The sequence below is a fragment of the Pan troglodytes genome, chromosome 3 (genome assembly GCF_028858775.2).
Source record: "Pan troglodytes isolate AG18354 chromosome 3, NHGRI_mPanTro3-v2.0_pri, whole genome shotgun sequence".
Lineage (NCBI taxonomy): Eukaryota > Metazoa > Chordata > Mammalia > Primates > Hominidae > Pan > Pan troglodytes.
The window spans coordinates 46,654,566-46,674,630 of NC_072401.2; the positions used below are offsets into that span (position 1 = coordinate 46,654,566).

Genomic DNA, 20,065 nt, shown 5'->3' on the forward strand with positions numbered 1-20,065 from the left:
GCCCCCTCGCCCCGCCCCTCTGCGGAGCGCGCAGCAGCCCGTGCGCCGGCGCAGGCCCCGCCTCCTCGCTGGGCCCCGCCTCGCTGCCACCACAGGGTCCTGGCTCCGCGCGCCCCGCCCTCGTCCTCTTGTGTAGCCTGAGGCGGCGGTAGCATGGAGGGGGAGAGTACGTCGGCGGTGCTCTCGGGCTTTGTGCTCGGCGCACTCGCTTTCCAGCACCTCAACACGGACTCGGACACGGTGAGCCGAGGGACGGGGCGGGGTCCGGCGTCGCCTGGGAAGAGTCCTGCGCGCGGCCTGCCTCCCCGCTGTTGCTCCGGTCCCCGCCCGCTCCCCCGACGCCGCCGCGCCTCCTCCCTGCGGTCGCGGCTCTGCCTTCTCTCCTCCTCAGCGGTCCCTGAGGTGCCTCGTGCCCACGAAGTCTTCTCCAGCATTAGCCCTCCCTCTGCTATCCTCCGTTATTTCCCTTTTCCGACCCAAGTGTCCCACACGCTCCCATCTTTCCTCGGCGCCCCTGTAGCTGTGGGAACTTGGGCGTGAAAAGATGGAAAGTTCACGGAGCGTCTTTCCGCTGCTCTGCGGAGCCTGCGGTAAACTTTCCGTTTCTCGCGACGCCCGACAGGCGTTTGCAAAGCCAGCCGGACCTTTTCATGCAGAGCAGCGTCTGTGCGTGTTTGTTGAGATGGTAGGATGGTAAGGGAATAAAAACAGATGTTGCGTCCAGTGGCAAATCTTAGTGGATGGAACAGCTTAATCTGGTGTATCAGATATCTTTTTATTTGCGTTATTAAATTTGTTAAAACAGTTTTTAAAAGTACGTTGCCTATTTTCTAAAAGTTCTATGAAATTAAAGAAACGCTGTAAAACGTTGAGCTCGGAAGTAGTTAATGTCCTGTAGTACTTTCAGTAACTTGCAGAAAGAAAGTCTAAGCATCTAAAATACACTTCCCTGCTGTGTGGTACAGTTCGGAGAATACTCTGCTGAACAATGCCTAGTAATTTCTGCTAAGTTCATTTTAAGATATAACGTCTGTTTTACTCAAAATTGCCTTAATATAGGTCGGGCGCGGTGGCTCACGCCTGTAATTACAGCACTTTGGGAAGCCGAGGCGGGTGAATCACCTGAGCCCACGAGTTCGAGACCATCGGGGACAACGTAGTGAGACCTGGTCTCTACAAAATCTAAACCTTACAAAATTGCTCTTTAGCACAATCCTAATAAAGGTTGGAATTGGTATGTTTTATGTATACAATTTCAGATAACCTTACAAAGTAATACCTAATAAAGAACAAATATATGACCATTTAAAATATATGTGTAGCTGTGGAAATTATTTTGGAATGCCTGTAGTGTAGATAGAGTGGGACCGTAAGTCCTCAGTAGCTTAAACGATTAGCCCTTGGGAAGTACCTGAGTGCTAGGGAGGCCCCTGTTTCTCAGATCTTTTTCCTGAAGTCTTTAAAGGGTGGTTTTTCTGGCTAGTTGCACTTGCATTGCCCCCCTGCTTCCCTTCCCTGAGTTCGTCTTTTGAGTATCAAAATCAAGAACACTAGATTCTGGATATCCCCCCGCGTGATTCCAGTAAAGACTCACATTATGGAAATAATCCTTTTTTACTTTTAGGGGAAAAAAGCATTATTAATTATAAAGAATATAAAATATTTCTGTAATCACAGCACTTTGGGAGGCGGAGGCAGGAGGATCATTTGAGCCCAGGAGTTCAAGACCAGCGTGGGCAACATAAGGAGACCTCATGTCTACAAAAAAATTTTAAAAATTAGCCCGGCGTGGTGGCACGTGCCTGTAGACCCAGCTGCTTGGAAGGCTGAGGCAGCAGGATTGCTTGAGCCCGGGAGGTCAAAGCTGCAGTGAGTAGTGATTGCACCGCTGCACTCCAGCCTGGGTGATGACAGAGCTAGACCTCTTCTCAAAAAAAAAAAAAAAAAAAAAAAACATATAAAATCTTCATTGTCAAGCACATTGGGTCTTTAAGTGTGCCTAGAGAAATTGAATTCTCCAAAACTCAAATAAATTACCACTGGGGTGGCAGAATACAAGTAGTTTTAAAAGAATCGGGCTCACAGCACTCCTTTTAGAAAGCAGACTCTGAAATTGAATTTAAATCTTTCATGTTGTGCATGAGTTTTAATCAGAAAACACTAATCATGTCATTTCGTACCTTAGAAGCTTTCTGTAACTCCCAGAAGCACATGTGGTTAAATCCAGAGTAGTCATTCGGGGTGTCCCATTATTGGCTCGTTCTTATTTATCTTTGATTTCCTTCTGCTCCAAGACAAAGTGCTCTGCTCATTCTTCAGTGTGTGCTCATTTCTGGCTTTAAGTCTTATATGCTTCCAAGTGTGCCGAGTGCTTCATGCTCTGCCTACACAAATATTGCCCATAGCTTTAGTCTAATCTGTAGCCTCCCCAGGGCTACAGGGCTAATCTGTAGCCTCCCCAGGGCTACTCTGATTATTTCAGGCTAGACTAATCTCTTTCCCTTCCTCTCCTCTTTATTTCTACTTTTTTTCTTTTGAGGCAGAGTCTCACTCTATCGCCTGGGCTGGAGTGCAGTGGCGTGATCATAGCTCACTGCAGCCTCAACCTCCTGGGTTCAGGTCATCCCAAGTAGCTGGGACTACAGGCATGTGCCACCATGCCTAACTAATGTTTCTCGTATTTTTTGTACAGACGGAGTTTTACCCTGTTGCCCAGGCTAGTCTTTAACTCCTGGGTTCAAACTATCTGCCCACCTTGGCCTCCCAGTGCTAGGATTACAGGCGTGAGCCATCTTGCCTAGCCTCTTCTCATTTTTATTTAACTCTTCATCTTTCCCAAGTAAACTAGAAGCATCTCAGATCTTTCATATGTGCCCCCGACTGGTAGCACATACTTGTATACATAGTAAAATACTCAGAAAATACGGTTAGTTAAGTGAACAGTAGTTCTATCAGTGTATTCTATATATTGCCTCTTTATCTTCATAGGAAGGTTTTCTTCTTGGGGAAGTAAAAGGTGAAGCCAAGAACAGCATTACTGATTCCCAAATGGATGATGTTGAAGTTGTTTATACAATTGGTGAGTTATTTATTTCTCCTATATTTGAATCATCTGTGTCTCCTATATTTGATAGTTTATGCTGAAAGGCGTCAGCGTAAGTTATTGTTTTTAAATTAGGAAATACAGAGGCTGGGCAAGGTGGCTCACACCTGTAATCCCAGCACTTTGGGAGGCCGAGGCGGATTACCTGAGGTTGGGAGTTTGAGACCAGCCTGGCCAACATGGTGAAACCCATCTCTACTAAAAATACAAAAATTAGCCAGGTGTAGTGGTGCATGTCTGTAATCCCAGTTACTTGGGAGGCTGAGGCACGAGAATTGCTTGAACCTGAGAGGCAGAAGTTGCAGTGAGCCGAGACTGTGCCACTGCACTACAGCCTGGGCAACAAAGCGAGACTCTGTCTCAAAAAAAGAAAAATAAGAAATATATATTAATTTTAAAATAATTTAAAAGGATATGTTGTACTCATTTTGCAGTTAAAATTATGACCATGGACTGGTCTAAAGTAAGAAATAGTATGAGACTTAGGAAGCAGATAAGATTACTGCCAGGGAAACAAGGATGAAACACCTGCTGTTTAGTAGGAAGATGGCCCGGCAATAGGAAGACCAAGGAAAAAGATAAAATGTTAAATGCTGCAGAAAAGTTGGAAGATGAGAACTGAGAAAATGCAGTAATTAGATTATTAGATGACTGAAAATCCTCAGTAATTTCTGGAGCGTAATGGGGAAGAGACCAGGCTGTAAAGGGTTTGAGGAGTGGGTGCTAAAGCAGTTATAACTGGTGGCAGCTTCTCTTTTAGGGAAAAGCAGGGGAGAACCTTTAAAATGCATAGGGAAAAAAATGTTTAAAAGAAATAAAATGTATAGGGAGTTTTCTGATTGTCTAATATAGTTTTTCTCTATATATGTGTATGTATTTTTAAACAAAATTGGTAGTGTACTTTATAAAAGGTTTGGCATCATATTGTGTCATGATCACTTTACAATGTTGCATAATCCTCTACAATATTATTTTTCTTTTCTTTTCTTTTCTTTTTTTGAGGCAGAGTCTCACTCTGTTGCCCAGGCTGGAGTGCAGTGGCGCAATCCCGGCTCACTGCAACCTCCGCCTCCCAGGTTCAAGTGATTCTCCTGCTTCAGCCTCCCAAGTAGCTGGGATTACAGACGTGTGCTGCCACGCCCGGCTAACTTTTTGTATTTTTATTAGAGATGGGGTTTCATTATGTTGGCGAGGCTTGTCTTGAACTCCTGACTTCAAGTGATCCACTCGCCTCGGTCTTCCAAAGTGCTGGGATGACAGGCGTGAGCCACCATGCCTGGCCTACAATACTATTTTTCATAACTGCATTGTGTTCTACCCTGTGGCCTTACTGTGATTTAAACATTCCATTAAATATGTTATAATCAGCTGTTTCTAGTTTTTCATTATCATAAAGTATACTACAGTGAATGTCCTTGTATATCAATATTTGGCGTTATCTATTATAGATTCCTAGATATGGTATTACTGTGTCACAGGGTATGAACACTTGTAAGATTTTTGATCTGCATTAGCAGATTGCTTTCTGGAAAGATTATATCAGTTTGTACTCATACTGTATGTTACTTTTGTTTGCTACTTTCAAAGTTTAAAAATAGAAATATATAAAGTAGGAAATAAAAAATTTAAACTCTCATTAGTTTCCTTAGTGGCAACTACTGTTTCATGGATTTTTACTAGCTTGCAATATTCATAAAACACACAAATGTAAATGTGTGTGTGTATATATATACACATACATATGTGTATATATACATTTTGTTTTTGTTTTGAGATGGAGTCTCATTCTGTCGCCCAGACTGGAGTGAAGTGGCATGATCTTGGCTCACTGCAACCTCTGCCTCTCGAGGTCAAGCGATTCTCCTGCCTCGGCCTCCGGAGTAGCTGGGATTACAGGCACACGCAACCATGCCCGGCTAATTTTTTTGTATTTTTAGTAGAGATGGGGTTTCACCATGTTGGCCAGGCTGGTCTCGAACTCCTGACCTCAAGTGATCCTCTCACCTCGGCCTCCCAAAGTGCTGGGATTGCAGGCGTGAGCCACCATGCCCGGCCAAATGTGTATACTTTTTATTTACACAAATGGGATCTTACTATATGTGCCTAATATCTCCCAAGATATCACAAGTACAGAATAGTATCTGTGTGTCTAATTCATCACTCTTTGTTTTTTTTTTTTTTGAGATGAGGTCTTGCTCTTTCAGCCAGGCTGGAGTGTAGTGGCACAAACACTGGTCACTGCAGCCTTGACCTCCTGGGCTTAAGCAATCCTCCTGCCTCAGCCTCCTGTATTGCTGGGACCATAGGTATGCACCACCATGCCTGGCTAATTTTTTATTGTTTGTAGAGACAGGTTCTCACTTTGTTGCCCAGGCTGGTCTCAAACTCCTAGGCTCAAGCAATCCTCCTGTCATTACAAAGTGTTTGGATTACAGGGGTGAGCCACCATACTTGGCCCATCATTCTTTCTGCTGGCTGCATATATCCTGTTGTATAGACGTACCATAATTTTTTTAACCATCTAAGAATGATTTTCTGGGTTTTTTTGTTAACATAAACAGTATTACCATGAACATTTAGTATTGTACATTTCTTTGTGCTGTTGAGTGTATATTTGAAAGTCACACTCCTGGAGGTAGACTAGCTGATTGCCTTTTGGAAAACTGATGCCATTTTAGGCTTCTCCACAATATATACAAGTGCCTAGGTCCCCATACTCTTTTTTTTTTTTTTTTTTTTTGAAACAGAGTCTCACTCTGTCACCCAGGCTGGAGTGCAGTGGTGGGATTCCGGCTCACTGCAACCTCTGCTTCCCGGGTTCAAGTGATTATCCCTGTCTCAGCCTCCCGAGTAGCTGGGATTACAGGCGACTGCCACCACACCCAGCCAATATTTGTATTTTTAGTAGAGATGGGGCTTTGCCATGTTGGCCAAGCTGGTCTCAAACACCTGACCTCAGGTGATCTGCCCGCCCTGGCCTCCCAAAGTGCTGGGATTATAGGCGTGAGTCACCATGCCCGGCCCCCATGCTCTTGCTAACACTAGGTATTATCAAATCTTTTAATCTTTGCCAATTTGATAAGTGAAAAAAATAGCATTTTAATTTGCATTTCTTAATTACAAAAGAGGTTAAGTATTTTTTTGATACTTTTTACTTTTTTTCTTGGCCATTTTCTTTGAAAAGGATAGGCCTATCCTATTCTTTGGCTGCATTTGTACTGTTTTGCTTTTAGTGATTTGTAATCACATTACTTAAGGAAACTGGGCTTTTGTCATGTTTTATACATATGCTAATACAGTTTATAATTTTTTTTCTGTCAATAAACACTTTAATGAGAACCAAGGTCTATAATATATATAGCAGTAACCACCCTGGCCTATGCCTTCTGCTCTAGCCCAAGTCTGGGGCCCAACCAGTTACATTTAACCCACATTTGGAAAGCAGGCCATTTTCAGTGTCATCCATTAGTATCCATCTTCATAGAAGATACCAATCTGGGGCTAGAGTCTCAATGTTAACACTTTCTCTCAGGGAAAAGTTAACATGGTAACACAAACATATAAATAACTTTGAACCAACATCCTACTGTTCTTCCATCAGGAGGCCCTTAGGAGACCAACGGTTTGGTAAACACTTACAACTTTGCCAAAATACATTAGAACACGGGAAAAGGGAAAAGGAGTAGAAAGGCTGGCAGGGCTGGGCTCACATATAATTCAGTCCTTAGATTTAAAGCCTCTTGAGCTACTCATATGTAATTTAAAGAATGATGTTCCAAGGTCCAAGCCAAAGCCAGTTTGGCCAAAATCCTTTAGAATACAAAAAAGCCCTCATGTTTCCACATTTTTAAAATACCATCCAAAGTGCCCTTATAGAGATCCACATATCCCACGAGCCCTCTGGTTCATCACGTGAGTGCCTGCCACATCACCTGGATTAGAGGCAAGAGCCCCAGCCAAACCACATGTAAAGCTGGAAACAAAGTGAGTTAAAGTTGTGTCTTCCATCATTCCTGACAATATTAAGTGCTTCTTAGTAAAATCATAGACTGGTAGCTCTACTCCCACAACGATGGCAGCATGCTGAGCAGTTGGAACCACACTCCTCCACAGACCCCTGGTGCCTTCCTGTTGGTATATATCGATGAAGCTGCCAGTCATGCTCCCTTGGAACAAACTTCCTTGAGCCTGCATTCGAATCTTTAGAACATCGGTGGGATTGGCTATAGTGGAAAATATCACCCCTGACACTACCCCACAGGTCATGTTGATTAAAAGAGTTTCATCTTCTAAACGTTCTACAAATAATTGCTTCAAGCTTTGGTAAATCCCAATTTTAATGGTGCCATATGATGCTTGTCTTTGCAAAACAGGAGCAATTCCTGAATACAGAGCCAATACACCTTCCTCTTTATAGATCCAAAACAAAGCATGAAACATCTGTCTATATTTTGTTTCTTTGAAACGGACATCAATGCTTTGGCCTTGAACCTACCTGAAGTCGTGTTTTGGCAAGGTCCATGGGGAAAGTTCCAAACTCAGCAGTGATAGAGGCAAGGTGTCATATACAAAGGGTTTCCAGTTCAGATGAGACATCTCATGGCTTACAGTGGTACTTTGCTGCTGCTCAGGCTCATCAGATGACTGGGAAACTGAGGCTCCCACAGTCAGAAATGCCACTGCAGTGGCAACCCAGAAGCATTAAAACCCTGTAGTTTATAATTTTACTGTAGTTTTTTTTTTGGTTCGGACACTTCAGTTTTAAAAACAAGCCCTTTATAGCAATACAAGATTATTTTTTAAAAATTAAAAAATAAAAGCAAGCCCTTAGAGCATTTTTTTTTCCCTAATTGAAATTAGCGTGCCGCCCAAAGTATCTAACATAGTTCTAGGCATTTAATTAAGCAAATGTGTACTGAGCAACTGCATTGTGATATTAGGTACAGTGCTAAGCTCTAAGGTATTTGCTCCAGTTATTTTAAATGTTGGATTATCACAGATGTTTAAACACGTAAAATCCAAGATCAACATATTATTCCATTGCTTTGGTTAAGGAGATTTTCATCATTTTAAATTCCTTTAACAGGTGAGTTTATTAATTGGGCACATTTAGAGCACAGCCTTTTTAGAACTCGGTGAAAATGTGACAACTTTGAATTTATCTTTTGTGTTGGACTTATTAGACTGTTATTTAGAGGAAATATAGCATTGTGGTTCCAGGCGAGGCTCTGGGTTTTGAACTCTGGCCCTACCACTGGATTGGGCAAGCCACTTATCTCTCTTTACCTGTTATATCATCTTTGAAAGGGGAATAATGATAGTATATGTCGCAGATTTGTTGTGAGGATAAAAATCAGATAATCAATGGTAAAGTACTTCCTGGCATGAGGTAAAGGCTCAATATGCAGTATTCAGGTGATTCTGAATTGAATTAATGTAATCAGAACTAAAAATCCTTTTCTTCCAGACATTCAGAAATATATTCCATGCTATCAGCTTTTTAGGTAAGTAGTAGTGCTAGTAAGTAAATGATCCATTGTGAAAATTACTCTCTGCAAGTGAAATAGTTTTTAAAACTAACAGATTATCTTAGTTATAACCTATACATGGTGGTACTGAGTAGAATGGAAAGTTTTTTTTAAATAGCTGAAAAAATCACTTGTGTATTGTCAACCCTAGTAGTTCTTTCTCTGTATTTATATTACTTAATGCTGATCTTCATTACCTTTCCCAGGCACCAGTTTACCTTAAGAATTGCTTTTTCTTCTCACACCCAGTCACCTCATTGCATATTATAAACTCAGTAAATGAAGTGTTCTTATACATCATCAATAGCAGCCCTTTTTTCTACCCTTTTATTTCAGCATATTTTAGCAACTGGTTCCTCACTTATATTTTTTAGTGTTATTTTTTGTCTGTTAGCTGGTTATGTTCTTTTTCTTTTTGAGACAGGGTCTCACTCTGTCACTCAGGCTGGAGTGCAGTGGCGTGAACACAGCTCACTGCAGCCTTCACCTTCTGGGCTCAGGTGACCCTCTCCACCTCAGCCCCCAAAGTAGCTGGGACCACAGGCACCAGCCACCACACCCAGCTAATTTTTATATTTTGGTAGAGACAGGGTTTTGCCATGTTGCCCAGGCTGGTCTCAAACTCCTGGGCTCAAGCCATCCTCCTTCCCCTGCTTCACAAAGTACTGGGATTACAGGCGTGAGCCATTGCGCTCAGCTGGTTATGTTCTTTAACCTGTTTCTTATTGCTTTTCTAGGATGAATGCTTGCACTTAGTCCTACAGATAGTCATAGTACTGTTAACTCTAATACATTGTGTATTTTTTAGCTTTTATTGAGTATAACATACACGTAGAAAAGTACACAAATAAATGAATTTTCACAAAGCAAACACATGTAATCATGTAACCATAGCATGGTGTAATTTTAATGAAATAGTTTTATGATTTATATAAACCACGCAAGAAAAGTCAGCACAAACAGCCTGGGCAACATGGTGAAACACTGTCTCCACTAAAAATACAAAAATTAGCCAGGAGTGATGGCATGCTTCTGTAGTCTCAGCTACTGGGGAGGCTGAGGCAGGAGGATCACTTGAGCTCAGGAGAAAGAGGCTGAAGTGAGCTGAGGTCATGCCACTGCACTCCAGCCTGGGTGACAGAGCAAGACCCTGTCTCCAAAAAAAGGAAAAGAAAAATCAGCATAACTATCTTACAGACTATGTACTATACACATCTTTAAAGTTATATAAGAATTACAGTGGAGCATATGGTTAAGGTGAGAACTAACTGTAGGAGGAGAACAGAAAAAAGGAGCTTAGTGTGGTCTTTTAAACTGCTATACCAAGAAAAGGCACAGTTCCTATACTGCCTTATGTGTAATGGACATACAAAAATATTTGTTAGATGACTGAGGAATTCTTAGTGGAGACTCATAAAAAGGACTTTATTGAAGGATCTTCTGGACCAACAAAGGATTTAAAGGAACAGCAAAAAGTGATTCAGTACCTTTTTCAACCACATTAATAATTAGACTAACTTAATAGAAGCTGAGACCTGAAGAAACCATCTATTTCAGTGATGGGAAACCAATGCCTGAGCCTTTTAGCTCTTACAGGATTAAAGCGGGGTGGAAAGGCATTAGAAGAGACATGTGAAATACCTCTCATTCAGAGGGTAACTACATACTTCATTAAACAACACAATAATAGGCCTGAAAAGTTCATGATTTAACCAAGACCACAGATCTAGTTAATGGTAGGGCAAAAATGAGAAGAATAAGGATTTCTTGAGCTCTAATCCAGCATCATACTATGCAGTTTCTTCCTCTTCCTGCTCTAATTACAGGGGTTGCTAAAATAGAGCCCCACGATGTAGTTTTTATGTGGCCCTCAATCTGAGACTGTTTACTACTTTTTTTTTTTTTTTTTTTGGAGACAGAGTCTTGCTCTGTTGTCAGGCTGGAGTGCAGTGGCGCAATCTCGGCTCACTGCAACCTCTGCCTCCCAGGTCCAAGCAATTCTTCTGCCTCAGCCTCCAAGTAGCTGGGACTCCAGATGGGTGCCACCAAGCCCGGCTGATTTTTTTTGTATTTTTAGTAGAGATGAAGTTTCACATGTTGGCCAGGATGGTCTTGATCTCTTGACCTCGTGATCCGCCCACTGCGGCCTCCCAGAGTGCTAGGATTACAGATGTGAGACACCCACGCCTGGCCTTGTTTACTACATTTTTAAAGGGTTGTAAAAAAAGGAGGAAAAATATGCAATAGAGACTGGATGTGGCCATCAAAGCCTGAAATATTTTCTATACAAGCCTTTACAGAAAGTTTGTTAACCCTGCACTAAATACATTAGGATGCAGACTTCCACTGAAATACACTGATTTGGTTACCTCAGAAATCTGGAGGAAGTACCTGGGAAATAGCCTACTGAAACTTAGTGTGTGGATGGATAGAGATTTTATTTATTTATTTATTTATTTATTTATTTATTTATTAGACAAGGTCTCACTCTGTTGCCCAGGCTGGAGTGCAGTGGTGTGATCTCAGTTCACTGCAGCTTCCCAACTCCCAGGTTCAAGCGATTCTCCCACCTCAGCCTCATGAGTAGTTGGGACCACAGGCCTGCACCACCACGCCTGGCTAATTTTTTTTTTTTTTTTTTTTTTTTTGTATTTTTAGTAGAGATGGGGTTTTGCCATGTTGGCCAGGCTGGTTTCAATCTCCTGACCTCAAGTGATCCACCCACCTCAGCCTCCCAAAGTGCTGGGATTAAGGCGTGAGCCACTGTGCCCGGCTTCTGAAACTTAAAGTCACTTTTTAAAAAATTATGCAGGTGGGTCATGGTGGCTCACGCCTATAATTCCAGCACTTTGGGAGGTGAGGTGGGTGGATCACTTGAGCTCAGGGAGTTGGAGACCAGCCTGGTAACATGGCGAAACTCCCTCTTTACAAAAAATACAAAACAGCTGGGTGTGTTGGCATGCCTGTAGTCCCCGTTACTAGGGAGGGTGAGGTGAAAGGATTGCTTGAGGGCAGAGGTCAAGGCTATAGTGAGCCCAGGTGACAGAGCGAGACCGTGTCTCAAAAAAAATTATGCAGTTTGACATGAATTCTGCATGTTATATCAGTTTCTACATAAAATGCCACCCCCTTCATCTTCTCCCCAGAAACTTCACATAAACCTAGTGCTTCCACAGATGATGTGCAGTTATCCTGTTACTAATCTTACCCTAATATACTGCTTTATGCTCCGATTTGAGCTCAGAAGTGGACCATTCTAGGGAAATATAGGAATAAATTCTTGTCTTTAGAGAAGAATTTCTTGTATTTTCATATTGGAACTGTAAGTAGACAAATATTGGAAATATAAATAGATGACAGAGACTGCTCTGTTGCCCAGCCTGGAGTGCAGTAGTGCCATCTCATCTCACTGCAAATTCTGCCTCCCAGGCTCAAGTGATCCTCCCACCTCACTCTCTCTAGAAACTGGGACTACAGGCACACACCACCACACCCCAGCTAATTTTTGTATTTTTTATGTAGACAGGGTTTTGCCACATTGCGCAGGTTGGTCTCAAACTTCTGGGCTCGAGCCATCCACCCCCCTCAGCCTCCCAAAATGCTGGGATTACAAGTATGAGCCACCATGCCCTGGCAAAAATTATTTATAAAGGATTTTGTATAACATATTTAACCATCATAGAAAATATTGTTGATCTTAATGAGTGGTAAAAAGAAGAAAATATTATTTGCAGTCTCTGTTATTGGAAGGGAAAGAAAGCTGGAAGTAGAATCACTTGGAATTATCTTTTAATTCTTCCTACATTTTGGATATTCCAACTCCTGAACAAACTGTTCTAAACCAAACAAAACCTATTCCCTTCCCCCACCCCAAAAAACCCAGCCACCTCCTAAAATACATAGCTTTTGTAACTAGCAGTGAATAATAGTCTTTTTGTTATTGTGCTTCATTACTGGTTATACATTCTTTTGTATGTATCAATGTTATAAAAAATATAAATGAGTAAACTGAATGAATTGTGAACCGGTTATGTGAACTTACATTTTAATACCTGTATTTCATGGATAGTTTACTGTTTTAGGTTCAAAAAAAAGATTCCCAAAACTTGTCTCTTAAGTTACTCCTTTTTCCTTTTCATTTCTTTATGGACTTTATGTTTCTACCACTTTAAGTCAGTTAATTTGAGAACTTTCTCTACTGTTTATTTTAGGACTTCATCTGACAGGCAAATAGGTATATGGGCTTTGGTAGTTGGGTTAGGAATAACTAAAATTTAAAATACTAATAAAATTACTTATATTTTTAGCATATTTGAAATACCTTTAATTTTGGCTTTTACAGCTTTTATAATTCTTCAGGCGAAGTAAATGAGCAAGCACTGAAGAAAATATTATCAAATGTCAAAAAGGTATTCTCTAATTTATCTTCCCTTTTTTTGGTATTATTTGCATTGTTTTTGGTTCTTAAAAACACACAGTACTTTGACAGAATTTTTAAGCAGTGTTTGACATCATAGTATCCTGTAAAGTAAGAAAAGGTTTGTTCTTCCCAGAAATTGAAAGTGGTTGCTCTGAAAATAAAACTAGTAATTAAAAATACTAATTTTGTTCTCATCCTTTCTTTGACTACTATAATTAACATTTATCTGTTTCTCTTATATTTCCACCACACCTCTTCCCGCTACCATTTATTCTGTGACCTAATCAGTTCTGTTATTTTACTTGGCTGTAGTGTTTTGGTTTTTTTTGTTTTGTTTTTTTGAGACGGAGTCTTGCTCTGTCACCCAGGCTGGAGTGCAGTGGTGTGATCTAGGCTGACTACATCCTGTACCTCCTGGGTTCAAGCGATTCTCCTGCCTCAGCCTCCTGAATAGCTGGGATTATAGGCACCCGCCACCACACACCATGCCTGGCCTCAGTTATTATTTTTGATAGATACTGCAGGGATGTTTCCTATATAGCACTGAATTTGGATCCTCTATAACATACTTTGTGTTTGGTTAAAAGTTGTTGAATGATCAAAATGGATTTTTTCCCCAAACACAAAATTTTTTCAAGGCACTACTTTTTCTCTTAAAACTTTGATTTGAAAATAAAAATAGATTAATTGAAAGATGTTTCTTGGCTGGGCACAGCGGCTCATGCCTTTAATCCCAGTACTTTGGTAGGCTGCGGAGGGCGGATCACGAGGTCAGGAGTTCGAGACCAGCCTGACCAACACGGTGAAACCCCATCTCTACTAAAAATAGAAGAAAAAAAAAAAGCCGGGCGTAGTGGCGCATGCCTGTAATCTGAGCTACTCAGGAGGCAGAGGCAGGAGAATCACTTGAACCCGGGAGGCAGAGGTTGCAATGAGCTGAGATCGTGCCATTGCACTCCAGCCTGGGCAACAGAGCCAGACTGTCTCAAAAAAAAAAAAAAAAAAAAAAAAAAGATGTTTCTTTCAACAAATATGTTTGGCTGAAAATGCTTGTGTTTTTTTCCCCCCAATTATTATTTGAGTATTTAAAATTGCACCTGTAAAAATGCCTTATTTTTAAAAACTAATTTTAATTTCCTCAATTCAAATGTGCAAATATATAATTTAGTTGCTGAAACTCACAGATCTCTAAGCAAAGTGATTGGTTTTCTCTTTGTCTTAAGTAAAGGAGAATTATTTTCCGAGTTAAAAAAAGGTCTAGTAGTATTAACACATTTGCTTAGTATGTTGTAGTTTACAAAACCCTTTAATGTGATCTTAATCTTGAAACCAAGTTTGTCGGGTAGGTGATATCATTCCCATAAAAATTTTAGGTAAAAGCTGTAGGGTTCAGCTTAACTTATTTAACAAACCAAGTGTCCATACAGGCGATTAATTTATTTTCAGGGAGGGATTGCCTTTTAAGTGAATCAATGGCATTGATATTTTTTTCATTTAAATTTTGACTAAAGAGTGAGATTGCAAGATAGCAAATGCCATAAAAGAAACTACAGAAAGTCAAGAATTTATTTCTCCCTTTTAATCTATATTGATGAAAACCGTACCCTTTTAAATGAATGGAAAGTAAGTCAGTTTGTATGTTTTACAAAAGTAAAGCATATGATTAAATGTATTCTTTGTTTATATATGCCCCAAATCTTTCTAAATATTAAGAAAGCCATTTTAAGGTTGTTTATTTTATTTAATTATAATAGTAAGACATATCATTGTAACTATTAAGATGTATATCCTTTTTTTTCTGTATTTCAGAATGTGGTAGGTTGGTACAAATTCCGTCGTCATTCAGATCAGATCATGACGTTTAGAGAGAGGCTGCTTCACAAAAACTTGCAGGAGCATTTTTCAAACCAAGACCTTGTTTTTCTGCTATTAACACCAAGTATAATAACAGAAAGCTGCTCTACTCATCGACTGGAACATTCCTTATATAAACCTCAAAAAGGGTAAATGTTGGCCAGTCACTGGCTGTATTAAACTAATAGAAAAATATATCTAATACTTAGTACTTTTTGCAGCTTACAAAGTGTTCTCATATATTGTCGCATCAGATTGTCACGATAACCTTCAGAAGTAGATCTTACCATCTGTTAATTTATAGGTGGGAAAATAATGGTCAGACAAGGAAATTAGAAGCCCAGTGTGGAATGATGACTTGTATTCTGGCACTGAAGATTTGCTCTTATTTACTACTTAAGGTGGAAAAAAACTTTTTTTTAATTGATTGATAAAGGGTATAATTTAGAATTTAGAATTTAAGCCTAGATACTTGAGCAGTTTTTCTATAACTGAACAAAGAAACAAAGTAGCTCTTGATGGTCCAGTAAAATGAGTCTAACCAGGGACTCCTTACAGGTTATATATAGCAAACTACATTTTCGTGGAATATGAGAATTACGTTAAAAGAGTACCAACTAAGAATAATTTTATTGTTCATGGAAGATAGGGTAAATCTCAATACAGCCTTATTTATACATGTACTAATCAAAAGAGCCATTAAACTGTTTTTCCACACTATTATACTAAGCACATTTCACAGCTTTACATGTCATCTGGGCCCAGTGTGGTGACTCATACCTGTAATCCCAGCACTTTGGGAGGCCAAGGCAGGAGGATCACTGAGCAACATTAGGAGACCTCATCTCTACAAAAAACTTAAAAATTAGTCGGGTGTGGTGATGGGTGCCTGTAGTCCCAGCTACTTGGGAGGCTGAGGCAAGAGGATTGCTTGAGCACGGGAGGTTGAAGCTGCATTATTGAGCCATGATCGCACCACTGCACTGCAGCCTGGGAGACTGAGTGAGACCCTGTCTCAAAAAAAAAAAAACAATTGTTTCAAGTCAGTAAATTCTATTTTGGATAAGTAGTAAAGAATGGGTTTTGGGGGGTGTATTTTTTTAAATCTTGTAGGGGACAAGTAGTCTATTCCAGCAGGTAGATACTAATCTTTCTTTTCATTCTAAGTTTATACTCTAAAGTTTTATTTTGTCAGACTTTTTCACAGGGTACCTTTAGTGGTTGCCAATCTGGGCATGTCTGAACAACTGGGTTATAAAACTGTATCAGGTTCCTGTATGTCCACTGGTTTTAGCCGAGCAGTACAAACACACAGGTAAGATTCAACTGCTTTCTCACAAAACTTCTGTTCATCTTTGAAATTAATTTTCTTATTTCTCAAACAACAGCAGAATAAAAATTCAAGGGAAAATTAATCCATTACTCAAGTAAACTAGGCTGTTTTTACCTTCCTCATACTCCTGTTACTGCTTGTCTACTTACAAGATACAAAAAAGGTAGTGGTTAGTCCAGGCATGGTGGCTCACACCTGCAAATCCCAGCACTTCGGGAGGCTGAGGCAGGAGGATCACTTGAGCTGAGGAGTTGGAGACTAGCCTGGGCAACACAGCAAAACCCCATCTCTACAAAAGAAATTTTTAAAAAATAGTACTGGGAGGAGCTTGTTGCATATCCTGTAAAGTTTAGCATATCTATTCTAGGTTAGAATAAGTATATAGCCTAAAAATTATAATTTTCTAAGGCAATGGTTCGGATTAAAGGCGTGAAATTAGATATTTGTAAAAATCAGACTTTAGCCAAGACTCACTCATACTATAGGCTGCTTATATATAACTTTCTTTGTGGCCATTAAGGAAGTAATGTCAAAAACAGCAACACTGGTACTATAGGATACCTACTAGAGTGTAAACTTTGAGAATAAGGGGTTAGATTTTACTTACTTTTGTGTCCCCACAGTGCCAGCAGTTTAAAAACTGAATACCGTATTTCATTGATTCTGAGGTGCACATTTTCCTTTTTTTTTTTTTTTTCTTTTAAAGACAGAGTTTCACTCTTGTTGTCCAGGCCGGGGTGTAATGGCATGATTTCAGCTCACTGCAACCTGTCCTTCCTGGGTTCAAGTGATTCTCCTGCTTCAGCCTCCTGAGTAGCTGGGATTACAGGCATGCACCACCATGCCCGGCTAATTTTGTATTTTTTTTAGTAGAGACGGGGTTTCTCCATGTTGGTCAGGCTGGTCTCAAACTCCCGACCTCAGGTGATCCGCCTGCCTCGGCCTCCCAAAGTGTTGGGATTACAGGCGTGAGCCACCGTGCCCGGCAAGATGCACATTTTTCATATTTATCTCTGACATTGGGATGTCCTACAAGTCATGCCTTCTTAGAATTACTTTCTTCATTATTTTATGGATCATAAAATAATGATGTCTCTTTCAAGTAAAGGTAACTTGAATTCAGTAAAATATTTTAAAAATTGACTCCAGTTCCCATTGCCAATAGACTTTTTTTCCTTCCTTCAATTTTTATCTATTTTTATGCAATCTTCCCCCATCCCCCGCCCATCCTTGCCTTTTTGGGAGACCTGGCAATAGTACTTAGGAGGCTAAAAAGTTTGCTAATGTGAAGATCAATGAAGTAGGTTTTGTGGTTGGTTTTTCTCTATACACATAGATTGACAAAATTATGGTTCCTACAAAACCAGTAAAAAGACTCTTCTATTGCTCCTTGACAATGAAGAAGTTTTTCACCTTATCATTAAAATGAGTTTTGTGTATTTGCCTGAGGAAATGGTAATTTTTTACAGCTCTAAATTTTTTGAAGAAGATGGATCCTTAAAGGAGGTACATAAGATAAATGAAATGTATGCTTCATTACAAGAGGAATTAAAGGTAAGTTAACATATCAAACACGTCAGCCACTTCTAGATAGAGTTCATATCAAGTTAATGACTGACATTTTTTAGGATAACCTGACATCTTGATTAGATTTATACAGTTATGAGTTGCTTAATGAAGGCTATATACCTTCTGAGAAATGTGTCATTAGGCAGTTTTATCATTGTGCAAACATATACTTACACAAACCTATATGTATTTTTACTTTTTAGTTTTCATAGGGAAAACCAAATGTCCCCAAATTATTATTGAATATCAGTCATTTCCCCTATTTGATCTGTAATGCCAATATCAAGTGCTATATATCAGCTTTCTATATGTGCTCCATTATAATCTTGTGAGACCCCATCATAGATGCTGTCCCTTGTTGAAAGAGATGTCATTATTCCTTTAGCTTCATTGACTGAGTTGTATTTCTTTAGCTGTAGTTAACAAAGATTGCAATCTCAGTGGCTTACAACAACCATGGTTTAGTCTTGCTCACATTTTATCTTGGCTGTAGCTCTACTCCTTTTCTGAATGTCATCTTCATCCAGGATCCAGGCTGAAGGAGCAGCCCTTATTTGGGACATGTTCTCATGGCATAAGGCAAAGAGCAAGAAAGCTAGTGGAGCCAGGCGCAGTGGCTCACGCCTGTAATCCCAGCACTTTGGGAGGCCGAGGCGGGCGGATCACGAGGTCAGGAGATCGAGACCATCCTGGCTAACACAATGAAACCCCGTCTCTACTAAAAATACAAAAAAAATTAGCCGGGCATGGTGGTGGGCGCCTGTAGTCCCAGCTACTCGGGTGGCTGAGGCAGGAGAATGGCGTGAACCCAGGAGATGGAGCTTGCAGTGAGCCGAGATCGTGCCACTGCACTCCAGCCTGGGCAACAGAACGAGACTCCGTCTCAAAAAAAAAAAAAACTAGTGGAAATTCACAACAGCTCTTAAAACTTTGCTTAAAACGGCCATGTCACTTCTACTCACATTTCACTGGCCTGAACACATCACATGGTAATAGGCAGGGATATATAATCCTTCTTACAGAATAGAGGGAAGTATATTTGGGAACAGTATACTTCCCTCTACTTCATGTGTCAGTTCTTCTTCATGTGTCAGTTCAGGTCCTTTTAGAACTAGATGTCAAGATGGGATTATAAGTGCAGGAGATTTATTGGGCCTGAGAAGGATAAAGAAGAGGAAGAAAGAACAGGCAGGAAGAGCCTTCAGACAACACTGCAAGTCTGACCCCTGAGAAAGGAGAGGGGGATAAGAAGACAAGTGGTTAGGAAGAGTCTCCAGACTGCAGTGCCATTTTAAGAACGTTCCACTAGGCTGATAGGGAGTCTTTGAGCAAAGTTGCCCGAAAATTGTTCTATAGGCATGGACTTGCACTAATACCTGCAGTGTGCTTAGTCATTGGCTAGGAACAGCCCAGGGGAAGTGTGGCTTAACACAGTGGTAGGTCCAAAGCTGGGGCTGTTAAGTCAACTATGCTTCCCCCAGTTGGAGATCTTACTAAGGAGTATATTTCCATGGCCACCATACTCATCAGTAGAGCACACTAACAGAAAAGCAGTTAAAATAAATATTTTGATTCATATTACACTACTTTTTCATATGAGACAGGAATTTTAGATGGTAAAAACATCCAGAATCTCACCATCTTATTTTTTAGAGACAGTGTCTTGCTCTATTACCCAGGCTGGAGAGCAATGGCATGATCTCAGCTCACTACAACCACCACCTCTTGGGCTCAAGTGATGCTCCTCTCTCAGCCTCCAGAGTAGCTGAAACCACAGATGTGCACACTACACCCAGCTAATTTTTTGTATTTTGTGTAGAGACAGGATTTCACCATGTTGCCAGGCTGGTCTCCATCCCCTGCGCTCAAGCAATCCACCTTCCTTGGCCTCCCAAAGTACTGGGATTACAGGTGTGAGCCACCACATCCAGCCTGGAATCTCACCATTTTAACATAACTATTTTCACTCTGCCATTTGCTCCAGTTTTTCCTTAATAATATGTATACTTTGATATAGTCAATAGTCATGGTGACATAAATTTGTCATATGATTTTTAAAAAACTTGGTACATAAAACATTGTTTCTGTTGCTACATATTCTTTAGTTGTTTTTTGTTTCTTCTTTTTTTTTTTTTTTTTTTTTTTTTTTTGAGACAGAGTCTCACTGTGTCGCCTGGACTGGAGTGCAATGGCATGATCTTGGCTCACTGTAACCTCCGCCTCCCTGGTTCAAGAGATTCTCTTGTCTCAGCCTCCCA

General features: G+C 40.4%; 1 protein-coding gene and 1 pseudogene across 4 annotated transcripts in view; one reads left to right on the top strand and one right to left on the bottom strand.

The window, feature by feature from the left end:
* The window catches only part of ABRAXAS1 (abraxas 1, BRCA1 A complex subunit), a 24,309-nt gene continuing 4,244 nt past the window's right edge, over nucleotides 1-20,065 (top strand). For 2 of the 4 annotated variants that reach the window (XM_001135565.7, XM_054682885.2), the window contains exons 1-7: nucleotides 1-240; nucleotides 2,989-3,079; nucleotides 8,571-8,607; nucleotides 12,974-13,040; nucleotides 14,861-15,054; nucleotides 16,101-16,220; nucleotides 17,708-17,792. In XM_001135565.7, coding sequence (XP_001135565.1) covers nucleotides 154-240; nucleotides 2,989-3,079; nucleotides 8,571-8,607; nucleotides 12,974-13,040; nucleotides 14,861-15,054; nucleotides 16,101-16,220; nucleotides 17,708-17,792 — 681 coding nt within the window. In that variant the 5' untranslated portion in view covers nucleotides 1-153. Of the gene's footprint in view, nucleotides 241-1,059; nucleotides 1,235-2,988; nucleotides 3,080-8,570; nucleotides 8,608-12,973; nucleotides 13,041-14,860; nucleotides 15,055-16,100; nucleotides 16,221-17,707; nucleotides 17,793-20,065 lie in introns of all 4 variants that reach the window. The other 2 variants (XM_063808820.1, XM_063808821.1) reach the window with 2 other exon arrangements.
* Nucleotides 6,739-7,791, bottom strand: LOC134809789 (brain mitochondrial carrier protein 1-like; annotated as a pseudogene).